This window comes from Lynx canadensis, chromosome C1 (assembly GCF_007474595.2).
Source record: "Lynx canadensis isolate LIC74 chromosome C1, mLynCan4.pri.v2, whole genome shotgun sequence".
Lineage (NCBI taxonomy): Eukaryota > Metazoa > Chordata > Mammalia > Carnivora > Felidae > Lynx > Lynx canadensis.
The window spans coordinates 1338347-1362887 of NC_044310.1; the positions used below are offsets into that span (position 1 = coordinate 1338347).

At 63.2% G+C, this 24541-nt stretch overlaps 1 protein-coding gene across 1 annotated transcript; it reads right to left on the bottom strand.

Annotated features, from left to right (window-relative positions):
• Positions 1-3947: 3947 nt before the first annotated feature.
• TTC34 (tetratricopeptide repeat domain 34) lies at positions 3948-23011 on the bottom strand. Its single transcript, XM_030327672.1, has 8 exons — positions 22231-23011; positions 15917-16760; positions 14441-14666; positions 13139-13343; positions 11777-11943; positions 10523-10793; positions 9606-9820; positions 3948-6857 (listed from the first exon to the last, which is right to left on the bottom strand). The coding sequence occupies exons 1-8, from the start codon at positions 23009-23011 to the stop codon at positions 6330-6332; spliced, it is 3237 nt and encodes a 1078-aa protein (XP_030183532.1). The 3' UTR covers positions 3948-6329.
• Positions 23012-24541: the final 1530 nt, after the last annotated feature.

Here is a 24541-nt window from a genome sequence, read left to right on the forward strand (position 1 = left end):
CGAGGCTGGGAGGCCGGTGCCGGTCCCTTCAGGACACCGGGCTCCTGTCCCCACTGCCCGGTCCACAGCCGGCTCTCGGCCTGTGTCTCGCTAGCCGGTCTCCCCAGGCCAGAGCCTCTGAGGGCCCGAGGCGCCGGTGGGGGGGGGCGGGGGCGGTGCGGCCTGCGGGCCATGGTGGCAACCTCTCCCCAAGGTCGGCTTCTCCAAGCCCGCTCTCCAGCAGGGGTCGTCCAGGGACCACTCTGCTCACAGCTGGGGGTGGGCACTAGGGACCCAGCAGGCCCAGCTCCCCATGCTTGCCAAGGGGCTAGGGCAGCGGAGCCGGCCTGGGGCCCTAGTGCCCGGGGCTGGGGAGGGGGTCCTGGAGTCCTGGAGCTACGGGCCCCGAAAACCCTCTGGGAGGTGGCGTGGGCCACTGGGCTTCCTGCCCACCTTTCCTGCCCGGAGCCCAGGAGTGGACCCTGGGGAGACCAGAAGGACGGGCGCCCATGCAGGCAGTGACCATGAAGGCCAGCCCAGCAGCCACCTGGCCGGCGTGCATCCCTGTGTCCCCCTTCCCCACCCTCCCCTTCCCCCGCCACTCCAGGGGTGGGCAGCGGTGGAGGACCGTCAGGGCTGTGGCAGACAGGAGAGGGCGTGCTGCCTGGGGACAGGCGGGGACAGCAGACCCCAAGGCTCTGAGGTCTGCGCTCCCTTTGGCAAGTGGGCGTGCACACGCCCCTCTTTGCTGGTGCGCACAGCCCTGGCCCTGGGACGGCTGTGCAGCTGGGAGCAGCTGGCCGCCGGCCTGTGCGTCAGACTTCCGGTCCTCAAACACCGTGACACAGCCGAGCCCCGCAGCAGCGCCCACGCTGCACCAGGCAGGGCCGCGAGTTCGGGAAAAGCCTGAGGAGCGCAATGCCAGTCGGGCCCGTGGGCGGGCAAGCGCGGCTGCTGAGACACGCTGGGGCTGGCGCAGGTGTCCCTACCTGCCAATGCCCAGGGGTCTGCCTGAGTTCTGTCTCCCGCTCTGGGCGGGGGCGGGGGGGGGTGGGTGGGTGGCCCTAGGCGGGTCTTACTCTCCCCGGGCCTCACCCGCTCCATGACCCGAACGGAGAGAAGCCAGGCCTGCTCTGATCTCAGCACCCTCCGCAGCCCCCGCCCGTCACCTCTCTGCGCACCCCATGTGGTCCTCTGCCCTCAGCGCCCGGCAGACCCCTCCTCGGAGGCTTTGCCCTTCCCCCAGACCCTCCCCCACCCCCTCACTCCCCAAAAGCCCCTGCTCAAGGCCATCTTCCCAGTGGAGCCTTCCCTGGGTCCGTCTTCACCAGCCTGACCCCTGGACCTGATTTCTGTTCTGCCACCAGATGTGCGATTCAGGCTCGATGCCCCTGACTTCTGTTTCCATGGTCCCCCTCCCCACGGGAAATGTCGGCACCATGGGGGCGCGGGGCTCCGTCTGCCTGGGTCCCCAGCACCCACTCTGGTACCCACGACCCCAGAGGCATCAACCAACGTCTGCTGAACGATGAACGAAGGAATGGGTTCGGCTGGACGGGTCCGAGCCTTGGCCTAGGGTCTGTGGCTCCGGCCTCTCCAATGGCTTTTGTCTTAGGTCAGAACTAGTGAATGCGTCCTCTCCTTCTGTGCCGCTCGCTTCCAGGAACTCGGTTTGGCAGAAAAGTGCGCACACGCTTTCGTATTGAGGGCTAAGGGCAAAGCCAAGTGCTAGGGAATCAGAGCAGGCTTCTCCGGGCTATGGTGGCCAGCCAAGGAAATGGGGCTCGTCGGAGGGGAACGGTGTGGGCGTGCTCACAGAATGCTCTGCCCGGCCCCTGGGAGACGGGCTGGGCGCTGCTAGGGTGCTCCCTCCGTGCTGCCCAGGAAAGCCGGCCATGGCAGGCAGGCCCCCTCCCTCGGCTCACCTTCAGGTCACTCGGGGGCGGCCGCGTCCCACGGGCAGGTCTCAGAAGGCTGGGTCGGGCTGGCCTAGAGCTCCTGTGAGCTGGGGCCAGGTGGGAGGGCTCCCAGGGCCGGAGAGCAGTGGCTTCAGGTGGGGTTCCACTGAGGCTTCCGGGCCTCCTTTGTGATGCGGGCGAGGGTTCCCTGGAGGCGGGACCATCTCCCACTCACCGGCAGGGGGTTCCATCTGGGTCTGGTGTGGGGGAGGGGCCGAGAGCAGCTCCTGGCCGAGCGAGGGTCCCTTTGCGGGCCTCTGGCCCTGCGTCCTGCTTCCTCCTCCCTCCTCGACCCCACTGTCCTGAGGGGGCAGCTGCGGGGGCTGCCGGGAAGGAAGGCCAGGCCCTCCCCCCGCCCTGCCTGAGAGGCGGGGACCAGAGACCCTCCCTGGCAGTGGGGTTTGCCAAGGCCCCGCCGTGGGGCTCTGCCCCTTAGTCTCCAGTGAGATTGGTGGGTTCTGGGGGCCTCGCCAGGTATAAAGGGAGGTGGTGCTCCCTACCCGAGACACCCACGTTCCGCCAGCTTGGGGCTCAGCGGCCTCCCTCTGCCCCTGGGGACTCTTGAGGGGCAGTTGGTCCTGGCTAGGGGAACAGGAGAGGCTTCTAGACTTGACAGAGGCACGCCAGTGCCTCTGAGCGTGAACCAGTCGCCCGGCTGACGGAGGCCGGGGGCTCCGGGCGGAGCAGGTCCAGCCACAACCCAGGCTTCCGTTCCTCAGGCCCCACTCGGGTGCCAGCATGGTTCTGCTTCTGTTTCAGAACCCCACGGAACAAGCAGTCCCCCAGGCCCCTGGGACTCTGGAAGGGTGTCTGGGCAGGGCCGCCCATGCTGGGTCCTGCCGGGAGACGTCACACCCTTTTGGGGTAGCTCTCTGCTTGGCTCCCCCCCCCCCCCCGCGGAGGAGGGCAGCACTGAAGCAGAGGGGCTGATGCCCGACCCCACCCCCACTGCCCAGGCGAGGCTCTCCTCACCCCCCTGTCTGGTCTGTCTCCCAGCACCCATCCCATCTGAAGGCCGGAAACCCAGGCAGAGCGAGGAGCCGGCAGCCTGGGGCACCTGGGCTGCTGGCCTGGAAGGGCATGAGGTCAAGGTCAGGGAAGTGAGCCGCCGGGGGACTGCCCATCCCGGGGGGCCTTGAGGCGGGCCGGGGGCCAGCTCGGCCAGCTCGAAGCTCCTTCCCAGAGCATGATGGCCCTGGGGACCCCACAGGTGACACGGTCCAGCCAGAGTACCACCTCTTACCCCGTCACCAAGGCCGCCGGGATGCAGACGCTGGCTGCTGGCCGGAGCCCAGCCCGCCATTCCCACCCAAGCTGCCGGTTCATGGGTTCTGTCTGCAGCCGTCCAGAAGCCGTGAGCCAGGGGCCAGCGGGGCGTGGTGCCGAGGCCGACACCATCCGGCGGGGCCGGCAAGGCGGTGCTCGGGTACCTGGCAGCCAAGGGAAGCCACGGCTCCACAGGGCAGGGAGCTACAGACCCCCAGCCTGGCCAGGTCCTGGGTGCAGAGTCCCAGCCCCCATCTTATCGTGCCCAGGACAGTCTGGAGGGTGGATTTAAGCCTTTTTCCTAGGTGAGCTCTGGGGTCAGTGGGGGCTCCCTGCTCACCCCTGCCTGTATCTTGGGCAAAAGATCGGAGATGGGGGGTTGGAGACCCAGACTCCCATGAGGGGAGGGGTGGGCACCACCTCCCTCATCGGCCCTGGGACGAGGGCAGGTCTAAGACCTGCCCTTGACTGTCGCCACCCCTGCTCTCGGGCAGGATCGTCTGGGGCAGCTCCTGTCCTCTGCACGAAGCCCGGCCCCACCTGGCAGGTGTCTCTGGGCCTCTGCAGGGCAGGGATCGGATCTCCCCGCGGGTCTGTCCACCCGTGCTGTGGACAGGCGCGAGGCGCCCTGCTCAGAGAAGACAATCGGGCTGGAGGAAGTTGAGGGCGTTCCCGGAGCACTCACAAAGCTGCGGTGAGAGCCCGGCCTGTGGGAGCACCCCCACACCCTCCCTGACAGCTGCTTCCTGACAACGGGCCTTGGGTCCCCCGCACAGGAGGGAAGGGGCCGACGTCTGACTGCCCCTGGTCTTTGTCACTGAGCCACCAAGCCAGTCCCCTCACCTAGAAGAGCCGTCACAGAGTCTGAGAGAACGGATGGTCCGTGCCAGGCGCAGAGGTGTGGTCGGCAAATAGCACACGGGGCACGGGGCACGCTCAGGGGAGCTCGGTCACCCAGCGGAGGGTTGTGGGTGACGGACGGCAGCCTGTTCGGAGAGGCTGCTCGTCCGTCTTGAACTCTGTGGTTGCCGCTTCCACGGTCCCTAGGGTTCTGCCCGTTACATAACTGCCACCTTCTTAGCTAATTAGCGATTCTTTATATTAAACCCTCGCCATTGCGATCACGGGTGTGGTTTCCGTCTCGAGTGGACCCTGACCGATACGTAAATTGGTACCACGAGTGGTCCCTGCCACCAGACCCACAAAGACGGATCTGGGGCCTGGCTCGGTCGTGTCCTTGGGCCTGTCTGCACGGCCAGGCTCGTCGGGAAGGGAGACTTGCGGTGTGCAGGGGCTTCACGACTGATGGTGATGGAGCGGTCACCGTGGTGGTTGTGACGCACCCACTGAATCAGGGGGCGTGGGAGCCCAGGCGCTGTGGCGCGTGGCCGTTCTTGCAGTGATGGTGGCCGCAGGGACTGTGGCAGGGGGTGGGCTCTCCTGAGTGTCCTGGAGCACACACAGGAAGAAAATGACCAGCTCAGGTCATAGCCCGGGAGTCAGGGGGCTCCATGGCGGCCCTGAGAGGACCCGGTTACGAGCACGGGCCATGCTGCTAAATGTCAAACGTGACAGGTAATCCTGTGAGCCGTGTAATTACAAAGTTGGTCGCATTTACAGACACGTCAACTTTCTTGTGAGAAATCGGGGCGCTGATTGCGAAGGGATGCGACCCTGGAAGTAGGAAGGGGGCTCAGATGAAGCTGAGAACTTTGAACCCCAAGTCCCCGAGCCCTTTTCCAGGGGTGCAGCCCATCTTCGTGTGGGAGGAGACGAGCCTTGTTTTCATCATCAACCCTGAGAGCCTCATGGGGGTCAGGGGCCCAGAAAGAAGGATGCTCATTCTCTTCAACCTCCATGACCCCCTCCCTCACCCAGGGACTCTAGACCCATAAATGGGTTCTGATCTCAGCATCCTGGGGGAGGGGGCGGGTACAATGTCTAATCCTGGAGGAAATAGCATATGCGCCCCGGTAATCGCAAGATTGCGCTAATTCACACAGGGGACCCTGGGACTTCTGTGTGGGAACGGAGTCTGAGGGTGTTAGGCCACGGCGGAGGGAACACAGCTCTGGGCTGGGTCGGCGCTAAGGCCGTGGGCACGCCCCCCACAGACGCTGGAGACGGTGTGCCCGGTGGTTTTGCCAGTCCCCGTGGCTGAGTGCAACCCTCACTCGTGGTCTCTAGTGAAGGAAGACGAGATGCCAGGACTTCCCGAGTACAACAGAAGGAATCCAAAGGCGTAGGATCTGTCCAGTGTGACCATACACCCTGCCCCCTGCAGCCCCCAAGAAGGGCCGCGGGACTTGTGTCCCCGTAGCCCGGTTACTACGATAGACCGTAGCGTCCCCCACCTTGAACCGTCCTCGTATTGCCGTGTACGTTGCTCGAGGTGAAGCGTGAACGCGCCGCTGGACTTGGGCTTGTTGATATTTAGGATTTTTGCAAGACAAGTGCGTGCAGGGGCCACGCTAATCTGTCTCGTTCCAATTTCAGTTCGTGTGCTGCCGAGCCGAGCATGACATTTAGGATTCTGGAACTGGTAATTCAATTGGTTTGTAGCGTTCTTTGGGTTGAGATTATGCTTTCTTCAATGATGAACTTGAAAGCTTTTCTTTTTCTTGGCATGAACGAGCTTAAAGACCTTTGGAGTTGACAGCAGCAGCACGGCCCAGCGGAGGGACCCTGGGCTTTCTCCACTAAGTTAGCTGTTGGTTCACCTGCTTTATTTTTGAGAAACCGTGTTTTAGGTTTATTGATTCTTCTATCCTTCTGTTCCTAATTTATTAACTTCTGCTTTTGTCCTTGATTCCTAGCTCCTGACTTCCCTTGTTTTACTGTCTTTTTCTGACTCCTTGAATGGAACACGTACTTTGTTTCCTTTTCATTGCTTAGTAACCTCCTTGGGGCCTGCCCTTTCCAGCTTTGTCATCTTGCGATGACGTAATACTATCCATACGCTATCGCGAACGTCTTCTCGCTAACCTGAAACGTGGTGATACTGTAGACTCTCACTTCCCAGCTGAGTCTGACCTACATGGGTGAGGCCCACGGTATCCTGCTGCTCAGGAGCTCCAGGCGGGGGGCGACAGGGCGACCCGTGGCCCGGGCCCGGAGAGCACGGGGTCAGTGGAGCCGGCAGCCCAAGGAGGCCTCCCTCCGGACCCTCGCCTTCAGCCTCTTCAGGCCACCGTGCTCGGGGTCTACCAGGAGGCCATTCTCCGCGGCTGTCCAGGCCTCTGCATAGCGCTGCTCCTCCATCAAGGCCTGGCCCTGATGCAGGAACACTTGGGCAGTGGGGTCCCGGCCTGGCCGCTCCCACAGGCTGCTCTGGGCCAGCGCGGGCGCCAGCTCGAGGGCCCGGGTGAAGGCGCCCGTGGCCCTGGCCTCATCTCCCAGGCTCAGCAGCAGGCGTCCCCGGGAGCACAAGTCCTCCACCTGCGTCGGGAGGCCACCGTCCCTCCCGTCCTCCCGGAGCACACGGTCCAGGTCCTCAAGTGCCCGCTCAAACTCCTGCAGCTCAGCCAGACAGGTGGCCCTCAGGCGCAGGTGACGGGCATCGCTGCCTCCCGCGAGGACGGCCAGCGAGCAGTAGCCCAGCGCTCGCCCCGGCTGCCCCGAGTTCAGGAGGGCGTGGGCTTCCCGGGCTGCAGCCTGCACAGAGGGGACAGAGGGACACAGGGCGGGTCGGGCCAGGAAGCTGGGGCCCCTCACCGGCCCTACACACCTGGCCTCTGCTCCTGACCTGCCAGAGCGCTCTGGCTGGCAGCTTCAGGAGGGGAGGTACAGGGGAGGGGACATGGGCTGCAAGCCCTCCACCTTGCAACCCCGCCCAGAGGGGTCCCCCCTGGACTCCCTTCTCCTCACTGGTCCTCCCCTTCCTCGCAGCCCCACTGCTTCTGCCATCTGGTGAACTCCTCCCTCATTCCTCCCTGCCTCAGCCCCTCTCTGCGGTCACCCGCCCGACGACGGGCCCACGGATCCCACACTGCCCACCCTCCCGCGGCTGCGCTGGCCCTGAGGACCCTCGCGAGCACCGCCTCTGCCCAGCTCCGTCCCCGAGCCCCCTCCTCTCCCCGAGATCAGGGAGGCGGCCGCTGAGCATTGGTGGGTTTCTCCCTCCGGTCCACGAGCCGCTCCTGCAGAGCCAGACTCAACGCGGAGAAACTACGGCACTTGCTCCCGCATCGGCCACCGTGACCTCCGGGGGCTGGGTTCACTGTGCTTGCCCCGCCCCCCCGGGACTGGTAGTGGTGTCGTGAGGAGGGCGGGGCCAGAGGTCAGCGGGCACCGTCCAACCTAGCCCTGCCCCCTCCCCCCCCCCCCCCCCCCGGGTACAGCGGGGGCTGGGGGGGGGGCCCCGGCTGGGGGAAGCCCGCTCTCAAAGCCTGCCCCCACGCGCTCCGGTTCCCCCAGCGCCCCCTGGGATGAACCCCTCTCCCAGGAACCCACAGCGGCTCCCGCTGGAGAACACGGCGCCCCCGGGGCCGGCCCTTCCCGCCGCCCCTCTCCCTCCGCCCCGCGGCGGGGTGCAGCCGAGCCGGCCCCCCGAAGAGGCGCCGAGCACCGCGGGGCCCGCACGGACGCCGTCGGCCTGGGAGGGGGCGGCCCGGCCCGGGGTCCGGGGTCCGAGCGACGCTGCCCGGGCGCCGCCTTCCCGGCAGCCCGCGGACGCGAGCCCGCGGGAGGCGGCACCTGCCGGGAACCTCGAGGCTCCGGTCCCGGCGGCCGACAGGGGCCGCTGCGGAGCAGGCGCCGGGCCGCCGGGGGTCGGGGCGCGCGCCGGAAGCGGGCTCCACCTCTCGGGGTCACTTCCGCGTCGGCCCAGCGTCGCGCAGGCGCTCACCCGGGCGGTCTGCGCCCCGGAGCCGCGAGCAGCCTGCCGGCCGCCCCTCTGCGCCCCGTGTTCCTGTTCGGAGCCCCCCCCCCCCCGGGCCCCCTTCCCGCTCGGAGACCCCCCCCCCCACTCCTTCCCGCTCGGAGCCCCTCTCCCGGACCCCCTTCCCGCTCGGAGATCCCATCCCGTTCCCGCCTGGCACCATCCCCGCCAGGGAGTCGGACACCCCTTCCCGTCCCCCTCCTCCCGTCTCAGAGACACCCTCCCCCCAGACCCCTCAGGGGAGCCCAGAGATCACCCAGCTCCCTCCTGCGAACCGGCCCAGACCAGTCTCCTCCGTGCTGAGACCCCAGCCAGACCCGTCTCAGAGATTCCCTGGGGGCTCCAGGTCCTGACGACGGGCCCCCCCCCCCCGCCCCCCCAGGTGGCAGCTCGTTCTCCTGCGTCTCTTCGCTGTTTCCACCCCTAATGCCTCTGTAGCCACTTCCTCTCTTAAGCCCCCTGGCTGAAGCCCCCGGTAGGGTTTCCGTTCTGCTGCCGGACCCCGAGAACTAGAACCCACTAGAGGCCTGGGCACAGCAGGCGTGAGGACGTGGGGTACCTGCCCCAGGTCGCAGGACGCTTGAATTGGTAGTCCCTCGGACTCGTCCGCTTGTGCTCTTGGCCTCCCCTTCCAGGCGGTCCCTTCACCTCCCTCCCCTCCCCACAGGTGCAATTCAGCTACTTCCGGGGCTCTGCTCGCAGCGTCTGTTCCCCAGCCCAGCGTCTCCCCCCCCCTCCCCGCCAGGGCTCCTGCCCCCAGCCTGCGGATGGGGCAGCCCCTTCCCTCTGCCCCCGCGCCGCTGGCTCTTCCGTCAGACTGGCCCCCACTAGCCCTCGGCCCTGAAGCCTCTCCCCCTCCCCCAACCCCCTCCTCCTCCATCCACACGAGCTGCACTGACCACCCGTTTTGTGGTTTTTGTGAACTTTCTGAACGCTTTCCTACCTCCACGCCTTGGCCTCGGCCTGTCTGTCCCCTCATGGTTTCGCCTCCGGTGCCACCTTGTTAACCCCACGGCCCCGTCTCAGGGTCTTTTCAATCCCGGTACTCTCGAGAGTGAACCCTCCCGCTGCCTCCCCTGAGAGACGAGGCCCACAGCGCTGCTGGAAGGCGCTCGGTGTCTTCTCGTCGACTAGACAGCGATCGGAAAATCAGCCAGCCAGAGGCGGTGACCCCAGCCCACCGCCCCGCCCGCAGGAGCCCGCCTTCCTGCCACGCTGTCACTGGGAGGGACGTGCCGCTCTTTCCCTGACTTGGGGTTGGAGCGGGCTTCCTGCGAGGGCCGCTGCTCCTGGCTGGCTCGGCCGGCTCCGACGAGGGGTCCCCTCTCTCTCCCCGGCCCTGTCGCTTGTGGCTCATGTGTCTCATGCATACGAGGGAGGTTGCTGGGGTCGCTGGCCAGACTGGCTTGTGTCCCCATCCCACCCCCCCCCCCCCCCCCCCAACTGAAGTCAGGCAGACGGGGAGGGCAGAGCCGCCCGGGGCGAGGGGCCGGGGCGCCGGGCGGGGGCTCCGTGGGGCGCACCTGGGTGAGGCTCTGCCGCTCCGAGGCCTCTAGGAGTTGCAGCAGGAAGCTGAGTTCCTGGGCGTCCGCCTCTGCCAGGCACTGAAGATCCCGCGCGGCGGCTGGCACGTCTCCCTTCTTGAGCTGGAGCAGGCCCCACCGGGCCCGGGCCGCCGCCGACGGGGGGGTGGCCCTCGGGGCTTTCTGCAGGCAGGCGCCGGCCTCCTCGTAGCTGCCTGTCAGCGATCGATCGGGGAGGGACGGTCACGGTGGGGCGGGGACGGGGGACGGGAGAGAGAGGTGGGAAGCTGGCCACAGCCTCTCTTGCTCAGTGCCGGCCCAGGGAGAGGCCAGACGATGGAGGGGCTCGGCTCCGGGGACAGGAGACGCCGACAGCGTGCCAGTCGCAGCTTGTCTGTTGGCCCGATCCTCCCCACTTGGGGTGGGGGTCACGAAAGCCCCTGGCATGGCTCTGGGCCTCACACTGGTCACCTGGAGGGTCCCTCCTGAGCACTCGCAGGAATTTGTACTCTACTGCAGGGCAGTCTAGGCCTTGAGGAGGGCACCTCACAGGCTTGGGGGGGACAGTGACAGGCCAGGAAAAGGCAGGCTGCAGAGAGCTGTCCCCTTTCACGTTAGTGCTCGAACAACGTCAGGATTTTGCCCCGCGTGGGCGAGCTGCCGAGGAGGCCGCGGTGTTGCGGTCCTTCCGTGAAAACCCAAACCACTCCTTTGTTTCTCCTCCCTGCAGGGGGCCCTGGTGGTGACTGAGAGCTCTGGACGCTTACACCCCAGGCCCCACGCGGGGACCGGGTCACAGGGCCGAGGTCTGGGGTGGAAAGGACCCCAGGAGGCGCCGAATCCTTTCATTTTACAGAACAGCACCAGGAGTGACAGGAGTCGGACACCCGCGTGCCCCGAACCCGGGCTGAGCGTACCCGCTGCCGTGAGCACGTCCGCCAGCAGGATGTACCAGCCCGGCTGCCCGCCATCGATTTCGACCAGCGCCTCCCCGGCCGCAATGAGGCCCTGGGCGTCCTCGTCGCTGAGGGGGGCCCCGGCGTCCGACGCCTGGCTCAGGAGGGCCCGGCAGCGGGAGGAGAGGCCCCGGGTGACAAGGGCCTGGGCCTCTGGCTTCAGAGAGCGGATCTCAGGGACCGCTGTCCTCGCATCAAGCTTCAGAGCCAAGAGGATGTCGTCCACGGCCTCCTGTGGGGAGAGCGGGGGCAGAAGGCGTCCCCGCGGGCGCTTGTCGAGTGTTCTCCCAGGGCCTGGGCGCTCGCCATGCCAGAAGGGGCACGTAGCCGGGTTGCTGGCTTTGCACGATAGGACGGCCCGGCCGGCGAGCCGCACAGAGCAGAGCATGGGGAGCTGCGGCCAGGATGCTGGGGTTCCGGAAAGGGAGGGATGGCTGGCACCAGGGAGGGCACACTGAGGAAGAGCCCGCCACAGGCTGGAACGGAAGCCAAGCTGCCAGCGCCCTTGGGGGAGACTCAGGACTCCCGAGGGGCAGACGCCAGCACCGTCTCTAGAGGCTCTCAACTCAGCGTCTGGGACCATCTCTCCTTGCCTCCGAGCACACGGCCCTTACACAGTTAGGAACCCTGGCAGGCAGGCCACCTCTGGGCTGCGGCGCCTCAGGGAGGCCACCCAGCTTCAATCACCGGGCTGAGAGGTGCCGTCCAGGGCTGTTCAGCTGTGGCTGCCTGCGTGCAGGTTTTCTCTGGGAAAAGCCCCTGTCCTGGGTCTGCCAGGGCGTCCCCTCCCACCTCTGTCCCTGCATGCTGACCACCCGAATCCTTGGGTTTTGTGCAGACAGCTCGGGGTGGTTCCCAAGAAGGCAGCTGCGGTCTTGTTATGTTAAGCTGAAGGGGGGGGGGGTCTAGTAGCCCCAGGGGGCTTGGACATCCTGTGCTCACTGAGGCTGGGAGGCATGGGGACTCTTCAGATGAAAGGGACAGACTTCCTGAAACCTGGGATGACGGGACGTGATGATGAGTGTCCCGGGAGCCCCCGTGCAGGAGGAGTTTTAAGGGGCGTCTCACACTCAGGACGGTCTGGCCCTGCTCCCTCTCCCCTTGGGCCCGAGAAGGAAAGCGGTGTCCCGGTTCCTCCTGGGTGGCCCTCCCCTAAAGCACTGTTCCCCTAACCCCGCTTGCCCAGTCCCAGGCGGGGAGGGGAGGGCCTGGTACCTTCTGCCGGTCCAGGGCCAGGGCCAGAAGCGCCCGACCGCACAGAGCCTGCACGTTCTTCGGCTCAGCCCGCAGCACTGAATTGAAATCAAACATGGCGGTCTTCTTCTGGCCCAGGAGCCCATAACAGTGGGCCCGGATGAGCAGGGACTCCACTGCTTGACTCCCTGGAGGAAGGGGGTTGTGGCATCAGGACGTGGCCGCTGTTGGGCCTGGGCGGGGGGGGGGGGTACAGCATCTGCCCCCATCCAGCATCTGCTGGTGCCCAGCAGTGGGGCAGGGCAGGGGCGCACCAGCTTCGGGGCCGCCGTGGGGAGCTCACGGACCCCTGGGCACCAAGACACGATCTTGTGTCTGGGTTGACCGGGGGGCACTGGCCGTGGGGCACAGGGAGCCCAGCCATAAGGGTGGCATCCGGGAGGGCTGGTGGACAGTCCGACAGGGGTCCCGAGAGGAGGGGGCACCGGGGCACCAGCCGAGGGTCCCGGAGGCAGACGGGTCCTTGGGGCTGGAACAGCTGGAAATGGGAAGGTGCCAGGTGGGCAGGGAGGAGCGCTCTGAGTTCTTGGGCCCCTGCCCAAGGAGACCACCACCACTCCCTCTGGTCATCTGTCCAGCGATGGGCACAGAGAACAGCACAGGGGCCCTGCAGGATGCCCTGGCTCACGTCCCCTTCCCCACCAGCGCGTGCAGGCCGTGAGCCCTGCCGTCCAATCCTCACCACCCCGGCCCCTCACCCCGGCGTCTCCATCACCCACTTTGAGAAGACGAAAACGAGGAGATGCTTAGTAAGTGCAGAGCCAGGAATCCACCCGACCACCTGATCCAAAGTCCGCACTTTGAATCTCCACGCACCCCAGGATTTGAGGCGCGTCCTTGGGGAAGCCTCTCCCCTCCAGCATGCGCGCCCTGTGCCACCGCATCGAGAAGGCCCCACTCCAAGAGGCCCCGTCGCCCAGGATGGCGCTGGCTGGGCAGAAGGTGACAGCAGGCTCGCTCCTACGGACACACCCCCACTGTTTCCAGGAAGGGCTGAAGGGGGCCAGGACTCTTCCCGGTTGGAGGGAGGGGGCCAAGCTGGGGGAATGGCCTTATTCCCTCCTACCCAGGGTGTGTGTGTTGGGGGCCCTACCCAGGGTCCAGGGTGTGTGTGTTGGGGGTCCCAGCTCAGGTCCCAGCCGGTCTGGCCGGTCTCCCAGGCTTTTTAGCATGCTCGCCTGACGGCTAGGGGCTAGGGCAAGGCGTGAACCGAGAGCGTGCTGGGATCTCTCAGGTCTCTGACCCCCTACCCCCGCGTGGCTCACCTTGCCCCTACGTACCCGGCACAGGATGGGAACCCCGGGGCGGGCGGGCAGCTCCTACCTGCAGCGAAGATGGCCAGAGAGAGGTAGGCGATGGCCTCCCTGGTGTGGGCCGCGCCCTCGGCCCCGCTGGGCCGGGCCCGCAGGATGGCCAGGGCCCGAGCGTGGCAGTGACCCCGCAGCAGCTGCCGGTCCTCGTGGCTGAAGACGTCCAGGGTGGGCTGGAGGCAGGCCGTGTCCCCGGACTGGACCACTTTCTTCACCAGCTGCAGGGCAGGGCAGTCACCGGGTGCCCCCTCCCCCCTGCGCCGGATGCCCAGACCCCTCCACCCCCAGGTCCCCTCGCAGGGGGGCAGGGGCGTGGCCCACGAGCGGGAGCTTCCAGGGGCGGGGCTAAGGGGACCGGCTCCCGGGCGGGGTCGGCGCGCCCGGCCCCTGAGAGCACCGGGAAGCGGGGGACACGCTGGGCTGCTCGCGCGTGGGGGCGGGGGTCCCAGTGTCCCCGAGCCGCACCTCCTCCTCCGAGCCACGGAGGCCCACACGCTGCAGGTCCAAACGGGAAGCGCGGGGAAAGGGGGCTCTCAAGTCCTAAGGGGACAGAGGGCACCGGAGTCCTTCGGAAGGCGAGGAGCAAATGCCCTGGGACCGGAGCCCGTTCCCGGCCGCTGGAGCGAGACCCGGGTGGGCGTGGCCGCGGCTCTCGGAGCCGCTGGGTCCCACAGAGAGACCCGCTGCTGCCCCTGCCGGCCGCTCGCTGAAGACCCAGGTCCCAGAGCGGAAGGTCCCGGGCATCCTCCCCGCCCACCCGCGTGGCCCAGCGCAGGGAGACGGGGAACCCGAATGTCTGACCCAAAGCCTGACACCTTCCCCTGGAACATGACCTCGGACCCCGGTTCCAACGGGAAGCCCTCATGCCACCTGAGGGAGGTGAAGTCCTGCTCTTCCTGGGAGCAGAGCGGTGTCGGAGAGAGGCGAGGCCAGCAGCACCTCTGCCATCCCCCTCCCTGAGCAGGGTCACCTCCAAGCCTAGTTCACTTGGAAGACTTGGGATGAAGCTCCGTCTACACCTGACTCTTGGCCCTTTTCCTTCATAACACAACGAAAGCAACTATGAGGCACCTACTACATGCCGGAGACCTGCCGGGCCCTGGGGCACCTGCTCTAGCTGTTCAGCAAAAACCCGTAAGACCAGGGCACGGATGAAGAGACTGAGGGTCACAGAGGCGAGGGGCCTTGCCCGAGGCGGCAGAGCCCGGGGCTGGGACAAGTTCTGCCCGCTCCGGAGTCCAGGCTGAGGGTTGCAGAGTGAGGCCAGAGGGCCTGGTGCCCTCCAGGGGGCTGTGGCCCGGTGGGGCCTCCTCACCTGGTGGGCGTCATGGAAAAATCCCCTCCTCAGCTGCAGCAAGGCCAGTCTTGCCAGCACGGGGGCCGCCCGGGGCCTCTGGGAGAGGGCCACCAGCAGGGCCTTGTGGGCGTCGTCCAGGCGGCCCAGGCGGTACAGGGCATCGGCCCCCAGGAGGCCCGAAGCCTCGTCTCCCCTGTCCAGCTCCGTGAGGAGCATGGCCAGCTGGTACACGCCGTGGGCATCGCTGTGGAGAGAGTAGCGGGGGAGAGCTGCGCCCCTTTCACCTGCCCAGGGAGGCGGGCCACGGGCAAGTTCCAGCCCCGGCACCTGGTCCGCGCACCTCCCTCCCCACCCGACTACGGAGGCCTGGTTCCTGCCGGAAGGCCCCTCACACACGTGGTGCCCAGAGCTCCAGCCGCCCTCTGACGTGCACCCTGGGCGCTCACTCTCTGCCCTGTCCTGCCACGGAGCCTGGAATCTGTCAATTCCCAGAGACAAGAAGTACCAAAGGGCCCCCGATCTCATCCGGGAAAGTTCCTCCTCAGCAGCGCATTAAAGCGATTTGAACTGAGCATCCTGGAGGCAGAGGAAGGTGTGTGTGTGTGTGTGTGTGTGTGTGTGTGTGCGCGCGCGCGCGCGCGTGCACGCATGTGCTGGGTGGGTGGTGGCAGTGGAGCTGACCTCAAACACTCCCTGCCCCCCCAGGAGGCTCCCAGCTCCGTGCTGTTAGCTTTGCGGAAACACGTTCCTGCCCCCTCTCAGCAAACAGAGAATTGCAAGCCAAAACAGCTGCAGATTCACCCACTGACTGAACAAACCGGCAAAACATCTGCAAAACAAACATCAGGGCGGGGCTGTGGGGCTGAACGGGCAGGCAGGCGGCTCCTGGGCTCAAGGGCCTCCCGGGGGGCTGTGCGCCCGGACTCAGAAACCCCACCTCCGCGCGCATTCTCGGGGCGGAAGGAGCATCGTGGAGATGGTTGCGTTATAACGAAGGGCAAAAGCTCTAGGAACGCGCGGGGAGTGTTCCCGGGGTGCGCTATCCAGATGCCCCAGAAGGAATCTAGGGGCCAAGGAAACGTTCAGGAGCTGCCGAATAAAAAGCAGTGGGCTAAAAATTGCACACAGAGCACACACTCTGGTGAATTCTATTTTGTGTGTGCACCGGGGAAACAACTAGAAGGGAACGTTATCGGTGCGGTGGTGGGCAAGTCGTACATTCCCATTCCCATTTTTGAGTTCTTAAATTTCTAGGGCCATAAGGCCCACAAAGCATCACATCGTTTGAGACTGAGAGTCCTAAGACCTGGCTGGGCTCCGCACTGAAGCTGCCATCCGTGATTTAGGGACCCCCCCCCCCCCCGACCCCGCCCGCGGCTGCTTCCTGCCTCAGTTTACTCATCCGTAAAATGGGAAGACGCACAAACCCTAGCTACCTCGCAGGAGACCAGAAAGAAGCAGCAGCCCCGGGGGGTGCACCTGGCTAGTTTTTACCCTTCCTGCGCGGCGGGGCTGTGCATCTCGGCGGCCTTCCTCCGGCGGCCCGGTGCGCCCATGTGTCCCGGGTCTGGCCTCCGCTGCAGCATCTTGCGGCCCTCCTCCCGCAGCACGGTCAGCAGCAGGCCCCGCTGGTTCCAGGGTACGTAGGCCTTGGCGACGAGCAAGGCCTCCTCGGGTTGCAGCCGGCTGGCGGTGACATAGTCCAGCGCGCCCAGGAACGCGCTACCCGTCAGCACGCGCAGCAGCCCTCGGCCGCACAGCGCGCGCACGCAGCTGCCCAGGTGCGGTGTTCCGTGCTCCACCACCTCCTGGAAGTCCTCCCGGGCGCGCCGCGCGTCGCCGGCGTGCAGCGCGCAGAAGCCCCGCAGCGCCAACAGGGGCGCTCGGTCCCCGGCGCCGTCCGCGCGGTCCCCGGGGCGCGCAGGCCGCAGCCAGCGCTCGCACAGCGTCCGGGAGCCCGCCGTGTCCCCGGCCAGCAGGAGGCACTCAGCCAAGCGAGCGCCCAGGGCCGGGCGCTCCCCGGGCGGCGCAATGCGCAGCAGGACACGGAGCGCGCGGGTCACCGGGGCCAGCAGCTCGCGGCCCGAGTTTTCGCGGAGCTCAACGCGGCCCCGCACGGCCTCCTGGAAGTGGGCGAAGCCCACATCCGCCGCCTCCTGCGCCCGGGCCCGCACGCGCTCTCGGTCCCCAGCGGAGAGCACCGCCTCGAACTGCCTCCGCGCCCCCGAGGGGCTCTGGCGGAAGGCCTCGTGCAGGTCCCGAAGCAGGTCCCGGGCCCCACCGTCCAGGAATAAGGCCGCGGCCGCGCGGGTGACCAGCAGGGCGGCCAGACGCTCACCTGGGGAGAGAAACAGAGGCACTGGTCCTGCCTGTTGGGTCACATCCTCCGGGGTGTCACCTATAGCCCCCGACCGTGCGGCGCTTTGGACCCTCTGGAGCACCTCGTGGCATCTCCCGAAAGTGTCCCAGTAGCCCAGGACATCGCATCCCGAAGATGGACCGTTAGTGACAGGGCAGAATCGGGCGGGACAGCCGGGGTGCCTGTCCGGCAGTGTTCTCTGCCCGCGGGTTCAAAGCCAGTCTCACCGCTCAGCCCACAGGGAAATTTAGTTAGAAAACTTCTTTACTTTTTTTTTTAAAAAAATTTTTTTTCAACGTTTTTATTTATTTTTGGGACAGAGAGAGACAGAGCATGAACGGGGGAGGGGCAGAGAGAGAGGGAGACACAGAATCGGAAACAGGCTCCAGGCTCCAAGCCATCAGCCCAGAGCCTGACGCGGGGCTCGAACTCACGGACCGCGAGATCGTGACCTGGCTGAAGTCGGACGCTTAACCGACTGCGCCACCCAGGCGCCCCAAAAACTTCTTTACTTTTTAACGATGGATTTGGGGATTGAGTTCCCTCTCTGGGATCAGGCCACCCCCCAGGGTCAATGCTGAGGTTCTTGACCCTGTGACCTTGGTAGGGGATGGCTGGTACTTCAGCATTCTGCTGCTGGCCTCCTTTGGGCTGGGTTGGGACCCAGCGCCTCCCTCTGGAGCCAGCCCGGGGTCAGGTCCAGGGAGTAGAGGATGGATACACCCGGTGCTGCTTACACAGTGGGGGCCTTGGGCCATTTACCGAATCTCGCTGTGCCTCGGTTTCCTTTTCTGCTTTATAATGGGGTTAAAATGGTCTACACTCGAGGGGCCTGGGTGGCTCAGTCAGTTGAGCCTCTCACTTTGGCTCAGCCCCACATCGGGCTCTGTGCTGACAGCTCAGAGCCTGGAGCCTGCGTCGGATTCTGTGTCTCCCTCTCTCTCTGACCCTCCCCTACTCATGCTCTGTCTCTCTCTATCAAAAATAAATAAATGTAAAAAAAAAAAAAAGAAAAAAAAAAAAAAAGAAAAATCTCGCACCCTGAGATCAACCAACCAACAAGGTCACCGTGTCTAGTCTTGGTGGCCAAGTAGGATGCTTTGGGCCTTTCCTGTCCTTTACTGGTTCCTGAACAAAACCATTCTATGCCTGAGTTTTACAATACTTCAGGTCCTAGGGAGTTGCGGTAGGCGGAGAGCCCTTGGGGCCCTTGGGGATCTGCTACCTATTTACCCACATGGAAGTGTGTTCTCTGTTCTTCTGAGGCTCCAGTTACCCAATCAGACTTCCAGACACGGTCCCACACGTCACCAAGATTCTGCTCATTTTTCTCCTGTTCTTCATACTGGATAATTTCTATCTTCAACTTGACTGACTCTTCTGCTTTCTCCAATACGCTCTGCATTTTTCAAATCTAGAATCTCCGTTTCACTCTTCTTAAAACCAGTGTCCGTTTACCGGCTCAGATTCCACATCTGTTCATTCATTGGAACCGTATTTTCCTTTGGTTCTTGAATCGATCTGGAATAGTTCCTTTCAAGTCCTTCGTCTGCTAAGTTCAGCACCTGGATCATCTTGGGCTCAGTTTCTATTGACCTCTTTGTCTCCTGACTGTGGCTTCCATTTCATTTCCCAGTTTCTTTGCATGTCCGGTTGGTGTTTTGTAGAGACTCTGGATTCAGTTATGTTCCTCCGAAGGGGATTTTGTGTCAGCAGGTAGTTACAGCGGACAGGATCAACCCCCAGATTCCGTCTTCTCTTTGCTGGGCCCAGCTAAAATCTCTGGTGAGTCCTTGAAGCTCCCAGCAGCTGCTCTTTCAGACCACCCAGTCTCTCCCACGGATGCGCAGTTTGGTGGCCCATCAGGGATTCAAGTGGATTTAATACACAGATTTGGGGTCTAACCCCCTCGGTGGCTCCCACCTCTTCAGGACTTTCCTTCTAAGTTTTCCAGCCACTTTTCTCAGCCTGAACTCTGTCCTGCAACCTCTCAAGCCAGTACAACGGCAGCTTCCTGTTTTACTTGGCTAACACGCGGACTGAGGGGGCTTCCTCTGGCAAAAAGCTGCAAGCCTGTGCCTCTCGCATGGTGTGCATTTGGTCACCGTTCAGTGCCTTCAAAGGATTGCATTTTATATTTTGGCCGAATTTTATCACTGTTACCTGTGGGACACAGTGCAGTCAAGCGAGTCCACCATTATGGAAGCCAGACACTCCTATTGTGAGACTTAAACATTTCGACAATATGGGGGGATATAAATGCTATTCCACTGTTGCTTTAATCTTAATTTTCCTGATTACTAGCGAGGCCAATTTTTAAAATCTTAATTATTTTCTCCAGTGGGGTGGGTGGAAAGTGGTATCTCATTGTTTTAATTTGCATTCATCTCATTACCATGATGGCGAACATTTTTCGTATTTCTCTGCCATCTGTGTTTTCTCTTATGGGAAATGCTTTTGCCAATTCTCATATTGAATGTTTTTTCTTATTGATATGTAGGAATTCTCCAAATACTCTAAGTAGTCATCTTTTGCCCATTGTATATTTTGCAAGTATTTTCTCTCGGATGTCGATTTTCCTTTAATTTCCTCTAGTTGTGGGCAAAATGGAAGGTTAAAATCTTAAATTTAATCGAACACAACGAATTTCCCTTTGTTTCCACTTTCTGTGTCTTAAGAAGTCCAGCCATCCACAGAAATCAGAGTGGCATTCTCTTACATTTTCTTTTAGAAACTCTACAACGTAGCTATCACATAATCCACCTGGAATTTATTTATTTTTATTTTTATTTTTTTCCAGAATCAGCAGCATCCGCTAAATAATGGTCGTTGTCTTTCCCTATAGACCTGTGATGCTCACTCTCACATATTAACTTCTGGATGCCCACAGGTCTGTGTCTGGCCTTTCGAATTTGTTTTGTTGCTCTTTCCATCTGTCCCTGAAGTCAATAACCTTTGGTATTGGTTAGTTTAGCCTTGTATCGACTGGTAGGGGAAATCTTTATACCACTGTCTTCCACTCCGTTTTCTCCTTCTCTCTCCCCTCCCCCTCTCCCCCCCACCTCTTGCTCGTCTCCTTCCCCTTCTTCTTCTTTGTCTTGTCTGCTATTGTTTTTTGCTCTTCTATTGTAATACCAACCCTTTCTAACAATGGACATTGGATATCTACTTATATGGGTATTCTTTATTGTTTTTAAAGAAAGTTTTACAATTTTCTCCACAAAGTTTTATAGCTCTTTGAAACCAATTATTTTCCGTCGCTACAGTGAGCGGTATATTTTCAAATGATAAAGTTTATGTTTGTTGCTCGTGTCTATACATGTAAGTGCTTTCTGTACCTCCATTTAAATTCTGTCCCTATACCTAATACCTTTTTGCTGTATCTGTTGGCTTTCTGCGTAGCTAATCTGTCCCTATACCTAATACCTTTTTGCTGTATCTGTTGGCTTTCTGCGTAGCTAATCACATTGTCTGGAATAACTTTGTTTCCTCCTTTCTAGTCCGACATTTATTTATTTTTATCTTGTTGCATTGGCTAGTATCTCTAGTACAATCATGGACCCAGGGGAGGCGGGGAGCCACCACATTCTTGACGTTAAACGGAAGACTTCTCCCAACCGTTAAGTTGGCATTTGGGTCAGGTGTTGATAGCATCTTTCTCAGCGAAGGACGTTCCCTTCTATTCTTTGCGTAAATTTGTCAAAATTGTGTTAAAAATATTCCAAGCTGCTTTTCCTGAGTTCCTTGCGAAGATCATACACTCTCCTTCCGTTAATGAAGGTAGTGAATAATATGATCGTGGACACGTGAAATTGTAACTCCTCTATTATTTCACTGAGTTTTGGCTGAAACACGCATCAAAGCCTGTTGCCGTGAGTCGGCAGTTGTATTGGTTACTACTGCTGTGTGACAAACTACCCCGAAACTTAGTGGCTTAAAACAATGACCGTTTCAACAACCAGAAGAGCCCATGATTCTTTCTCAGTTTGGGCTACTTGGGTGGAGGTGGGCAGTTCTGGTGATCTCACCTGGGCTCCCTCACGTCTACAGTCATCTGGTGGCTTGCCTGGGCAGGAAGGTTTAAGGTGGCCTCACTCCCAGGCCCGGGGCCTTGGTGGTGGCCTGGTGGAGCCTCCCTCTCCGTGCGCCCCCCTGGCTCACTGGTCTAACTTCACGGCCCCGGGGGTGTGGCTGGATCACCCCCGACGCTTGCTGTGTGCATTCAGTGAGGATGCACGTCAAACCTTAAAACGGGTTTGCCCACCTAGCATTCAGGGGAAGGCGGCTGGCACTGCCTTTCCCCATCTCTAGGTGCCCGGCTGCCCCCGTCTCCCTGTCTAGACCCTTAAGTCTGAACCCCTTCTTTGTGTGTTGGATTCTGAAACCTCTTCCTAAAACCAAGCTCCCTCTCATCTCAAGGCTCATGTGCTCAGCCGCCTAATGACATGTCCACATGACTGGCACAAGGGACATGTTTTTGAGTACTTAATGGGTGACACCATTTTAAGGGTTGGACATATATTTTCACTGAACCGCGACAGCGAGCTTCAGAGGCCAGTGCAGCCACCAGCCCCACGTGCACATGGGGAAGGGTGGGAGAGGCCGCGCGGCCGGGAAGGATCTTAGAGGGTTTGTGGTAGGGTGGTGTGGGGCTCCTGGGACTTCACCCACTGACCCACGCTCTGTCCCAGCCCCCCACCGGAGGAGGACCCAGTAAACGGACCAGAGAGGAGCAGTATCTCAAACTGGGGGTGCCTAAGTCCCCCATGGCCCCCTTTCCCATCTGCTCCCGGTCCTCCTCCCGATCTGGTCCTCCCCCCATCCTGGTCCTCCTCCCAGCCTCCCAGCCTCTTAGCATCTTCTGTGATCACTCTGGCTCCCTCGGCACATTCCGCACACGGCAGACAGAAGAAACTAGAAATGCAGCCGAGAGCACATCTCTCCGTAGTTTAAAACTCTTCTATGGTTCCTTGCTGCTCTGGGGGTAAAGTCCAAAGTCCTTTCAGGGCCAGCAGGGCTGAGCCACAGCTATCTCTTCAGGGCCTCCCTTCTCCCTCTGCTCCTGCCCCCTGACGGCTACTACGGCTCCATTCAGTGGCACGGACACCCCAAGTTCTGTGTCTCTTAGGGACCTGCCATGTTCTGTTTTCTGCTGCCGGGCACCCTTCAGTATTAACTCAAATGATACCTCCTCCAAGAAGCCCCCCGCTGACCACCCAGCCAGAGTGGCACCTTGCACGGTCCATTTTTCTAAGCACGTTTTTTATTTGTTCCTTTTCTTGGATGCTTTGTAAGGGCAGGGGCTTGTCCATCTGGTCACTGTGCTGTCCTCACTCCGGGAACACCCCCCCCCCCCACCACTGCACCGTAACCAGCCCTGAAGCACGCTGTGAAGGCTTGGCTGGGCGACTTCCACCCGGCACGGAGGGGACAAGAGCCACACTCTTACCTTGGGGGCCGCTGCCCACCACGTCAGACTCCAGGGCCCGGCTGCACGCTGCCCGGCAGTCCTCATACCTGCCGCTGCGCAGCAGGGCTTCCGGTGACAGGGCGTGGCTCCAGGTGCCGCCGGGGTCCAGGGCTGCCAGGAGTCCCCGGCAGGCGGTCTCCTGCAGGCCGGTGCCGTCCTCTGCCTCCCGGCGCCCTGAGATGTAGTCCTGGAGGGTGCCGATCAGCACGGGGAGGTAGGGCTTCTGGTGGGTTCGAACGAAGGCCACGGTCCGGTCTGCGTTCGAGGCAAAGGCCTGCAGATAGTCGACCGCGCCCGCGCCCGCCTGCAGCCCGGACAGGACGCGGGCCAGGGCGCGGGTCAGCTGTAGCTCCAGGGCCTGCTGGCCGTGGGCATCCAGCAGGCTGCCGCAGCGCCGCACCACTTCCTCGTGGTGCCCGTGTGCCAGCAGGCCAGCCAGGGAGTGCAGGACCGTGGCCGGGTGGTCCGGGCAGAGGGCGGCCAGGAACGCGGAGGCCAGGGTCCCCGTGAGGGACACAACCGCCATACCGTCCCAGTGGATGGGCGGGATCTGGCTGTCGCCCCGGCACCAGGCCTCGAGCGTGGCCACCACCGGCGCCCCCCGTGCCTCCGCCAGGGCAGCGCGGACGCTCCGCACGGCCGAGGGGGCGTGGCAGCTGAAGGCAGCCAGGTAGAAGGCGGTGGCCAACGGGGGCTCTCCCAGGGCCAGGTGCCGGTCTCCCTCCCGGCAGAGGCAGGCCACGAGCTCTTGGGCCGACATCACGCAGTGCCCACGAAGGGCCCGTGTCCAGTCCTCACGGGCACCTAGGGTGGGAGGGGGTTGTGTGGTTAGTCCGCAACCCTCCCCACTGAGACCCCAGTGTCAGGGCCTGCGGGGTCAGGCGCTCTAGGCCCTTGCCTCCCCCCACCCAGGCGGAGGACCCTCAGGAAGGTGGAACACCCGGCCCCCTCCCTGTCCTGGTCACAGGGGCCACCTTCTCAGCTGTCTGAATCTGCAGAGACCCGCCCAAACTCAGGGCCACACCTCTGCCCACCTCCCCGGTCCACCATTCCACGTGGGTGCCCTGGGCAGCTGGGGAGGTGAGGGGCACTTGCCTGGCTCCTGGGTGGGGGTGGGGAGCCTCGGTGGCCCAGGCCAGGGGGTCAGTTCTGAGGTCGGTTCCCGGGGACTAGCCCCTGCCAGTCCCCTCCCTCCCTTGCCAAACCCGACCTGAAGTCCTAACGACAGTACTCGGGGTCATTCTCTCTCGGGTCCCAGAGCGCCTGCACACAAGCCCCACCCAATACACGCTGTCCAACACACGGACACCCGTGCAAGCACCCTGCGACACGGAACACACGCGCGCACACTCACCCAGGCACACACGCATGCACACACGCTCACTCGCACCCGCCTGTGCGCTCAGACACGCACACTCGCCTGTGCTCCGAGGCTGAGCGGGGCGCGCGCAGCCGCATGGAGGGGTGGGGGGGGGGTGGGCTGCGTCGCCGGGTCCGTTTCCCGGGAGAAAGTCAACACCCGGCGTCCCGGCTGCTCAGCGGCGCCCCCAGCGGCCGGGCGCGCCCCGCCCCGCCCCGCCCCCAGGCCCTGGCCCCGCCCTCGGCCCCGCCCCGGACCCCCGCCACGCCCCCAGGCCCTGTCCCGGGAAGGGTCCGGGAGGAGGAGGGCTGAGCGGCCCTGCAGGGCCAGGGTCTGGGCAGCCTCTGAGCAGAGAACCCCGAGTTTGCCGGAGGTGGGGCTCGGGCCACTGGGGACCGGGACCAGCACTCACCGCAGCCTCACCGTCCTCACCGAGGAGGAGGGAGCTCTGCGGAGAAGAGCCTGAGGCCTGGCCGCCCAGAACTCTGCCTTGGCTGCCTCGGGGCCCCTTCCCCACCGGCCCCTCTTCCCGCGGGTGGCTTCCGTGGAAGCCGGCTCTCGGGCCACCCCCTCCACGTGGGCTCCTTGGGTGTTCCCGCGGGCTGTTCCCAACACCCTGCAGGTGGACCCTTATCTGCACATCCAGCCCCTTTCTGCTGACTTCCTGGGTCCGGCCCGGACAACCCGTGCTGAGCAGAGGGCCTGCCCTTGCTTGGGGAGAGGTCCAGCGGCTGTAAGGAGCAGCGACCTCAGCCTGCTGGCCCAGGGTCAACCTGACTGCAGCTGAGGAAGGTGCTATTTTAGGGACCCCCGCCGCCTCCTGCCGTCCCTACCCCAGCAGGAGGTAGCAGCAAGGCTCTGAGATGTTGAGCCCTGCCCAGGTGGCTGGTGGAGGGAGGGTGGGGGGGGGGAGTCGGTGATTTGCACGTC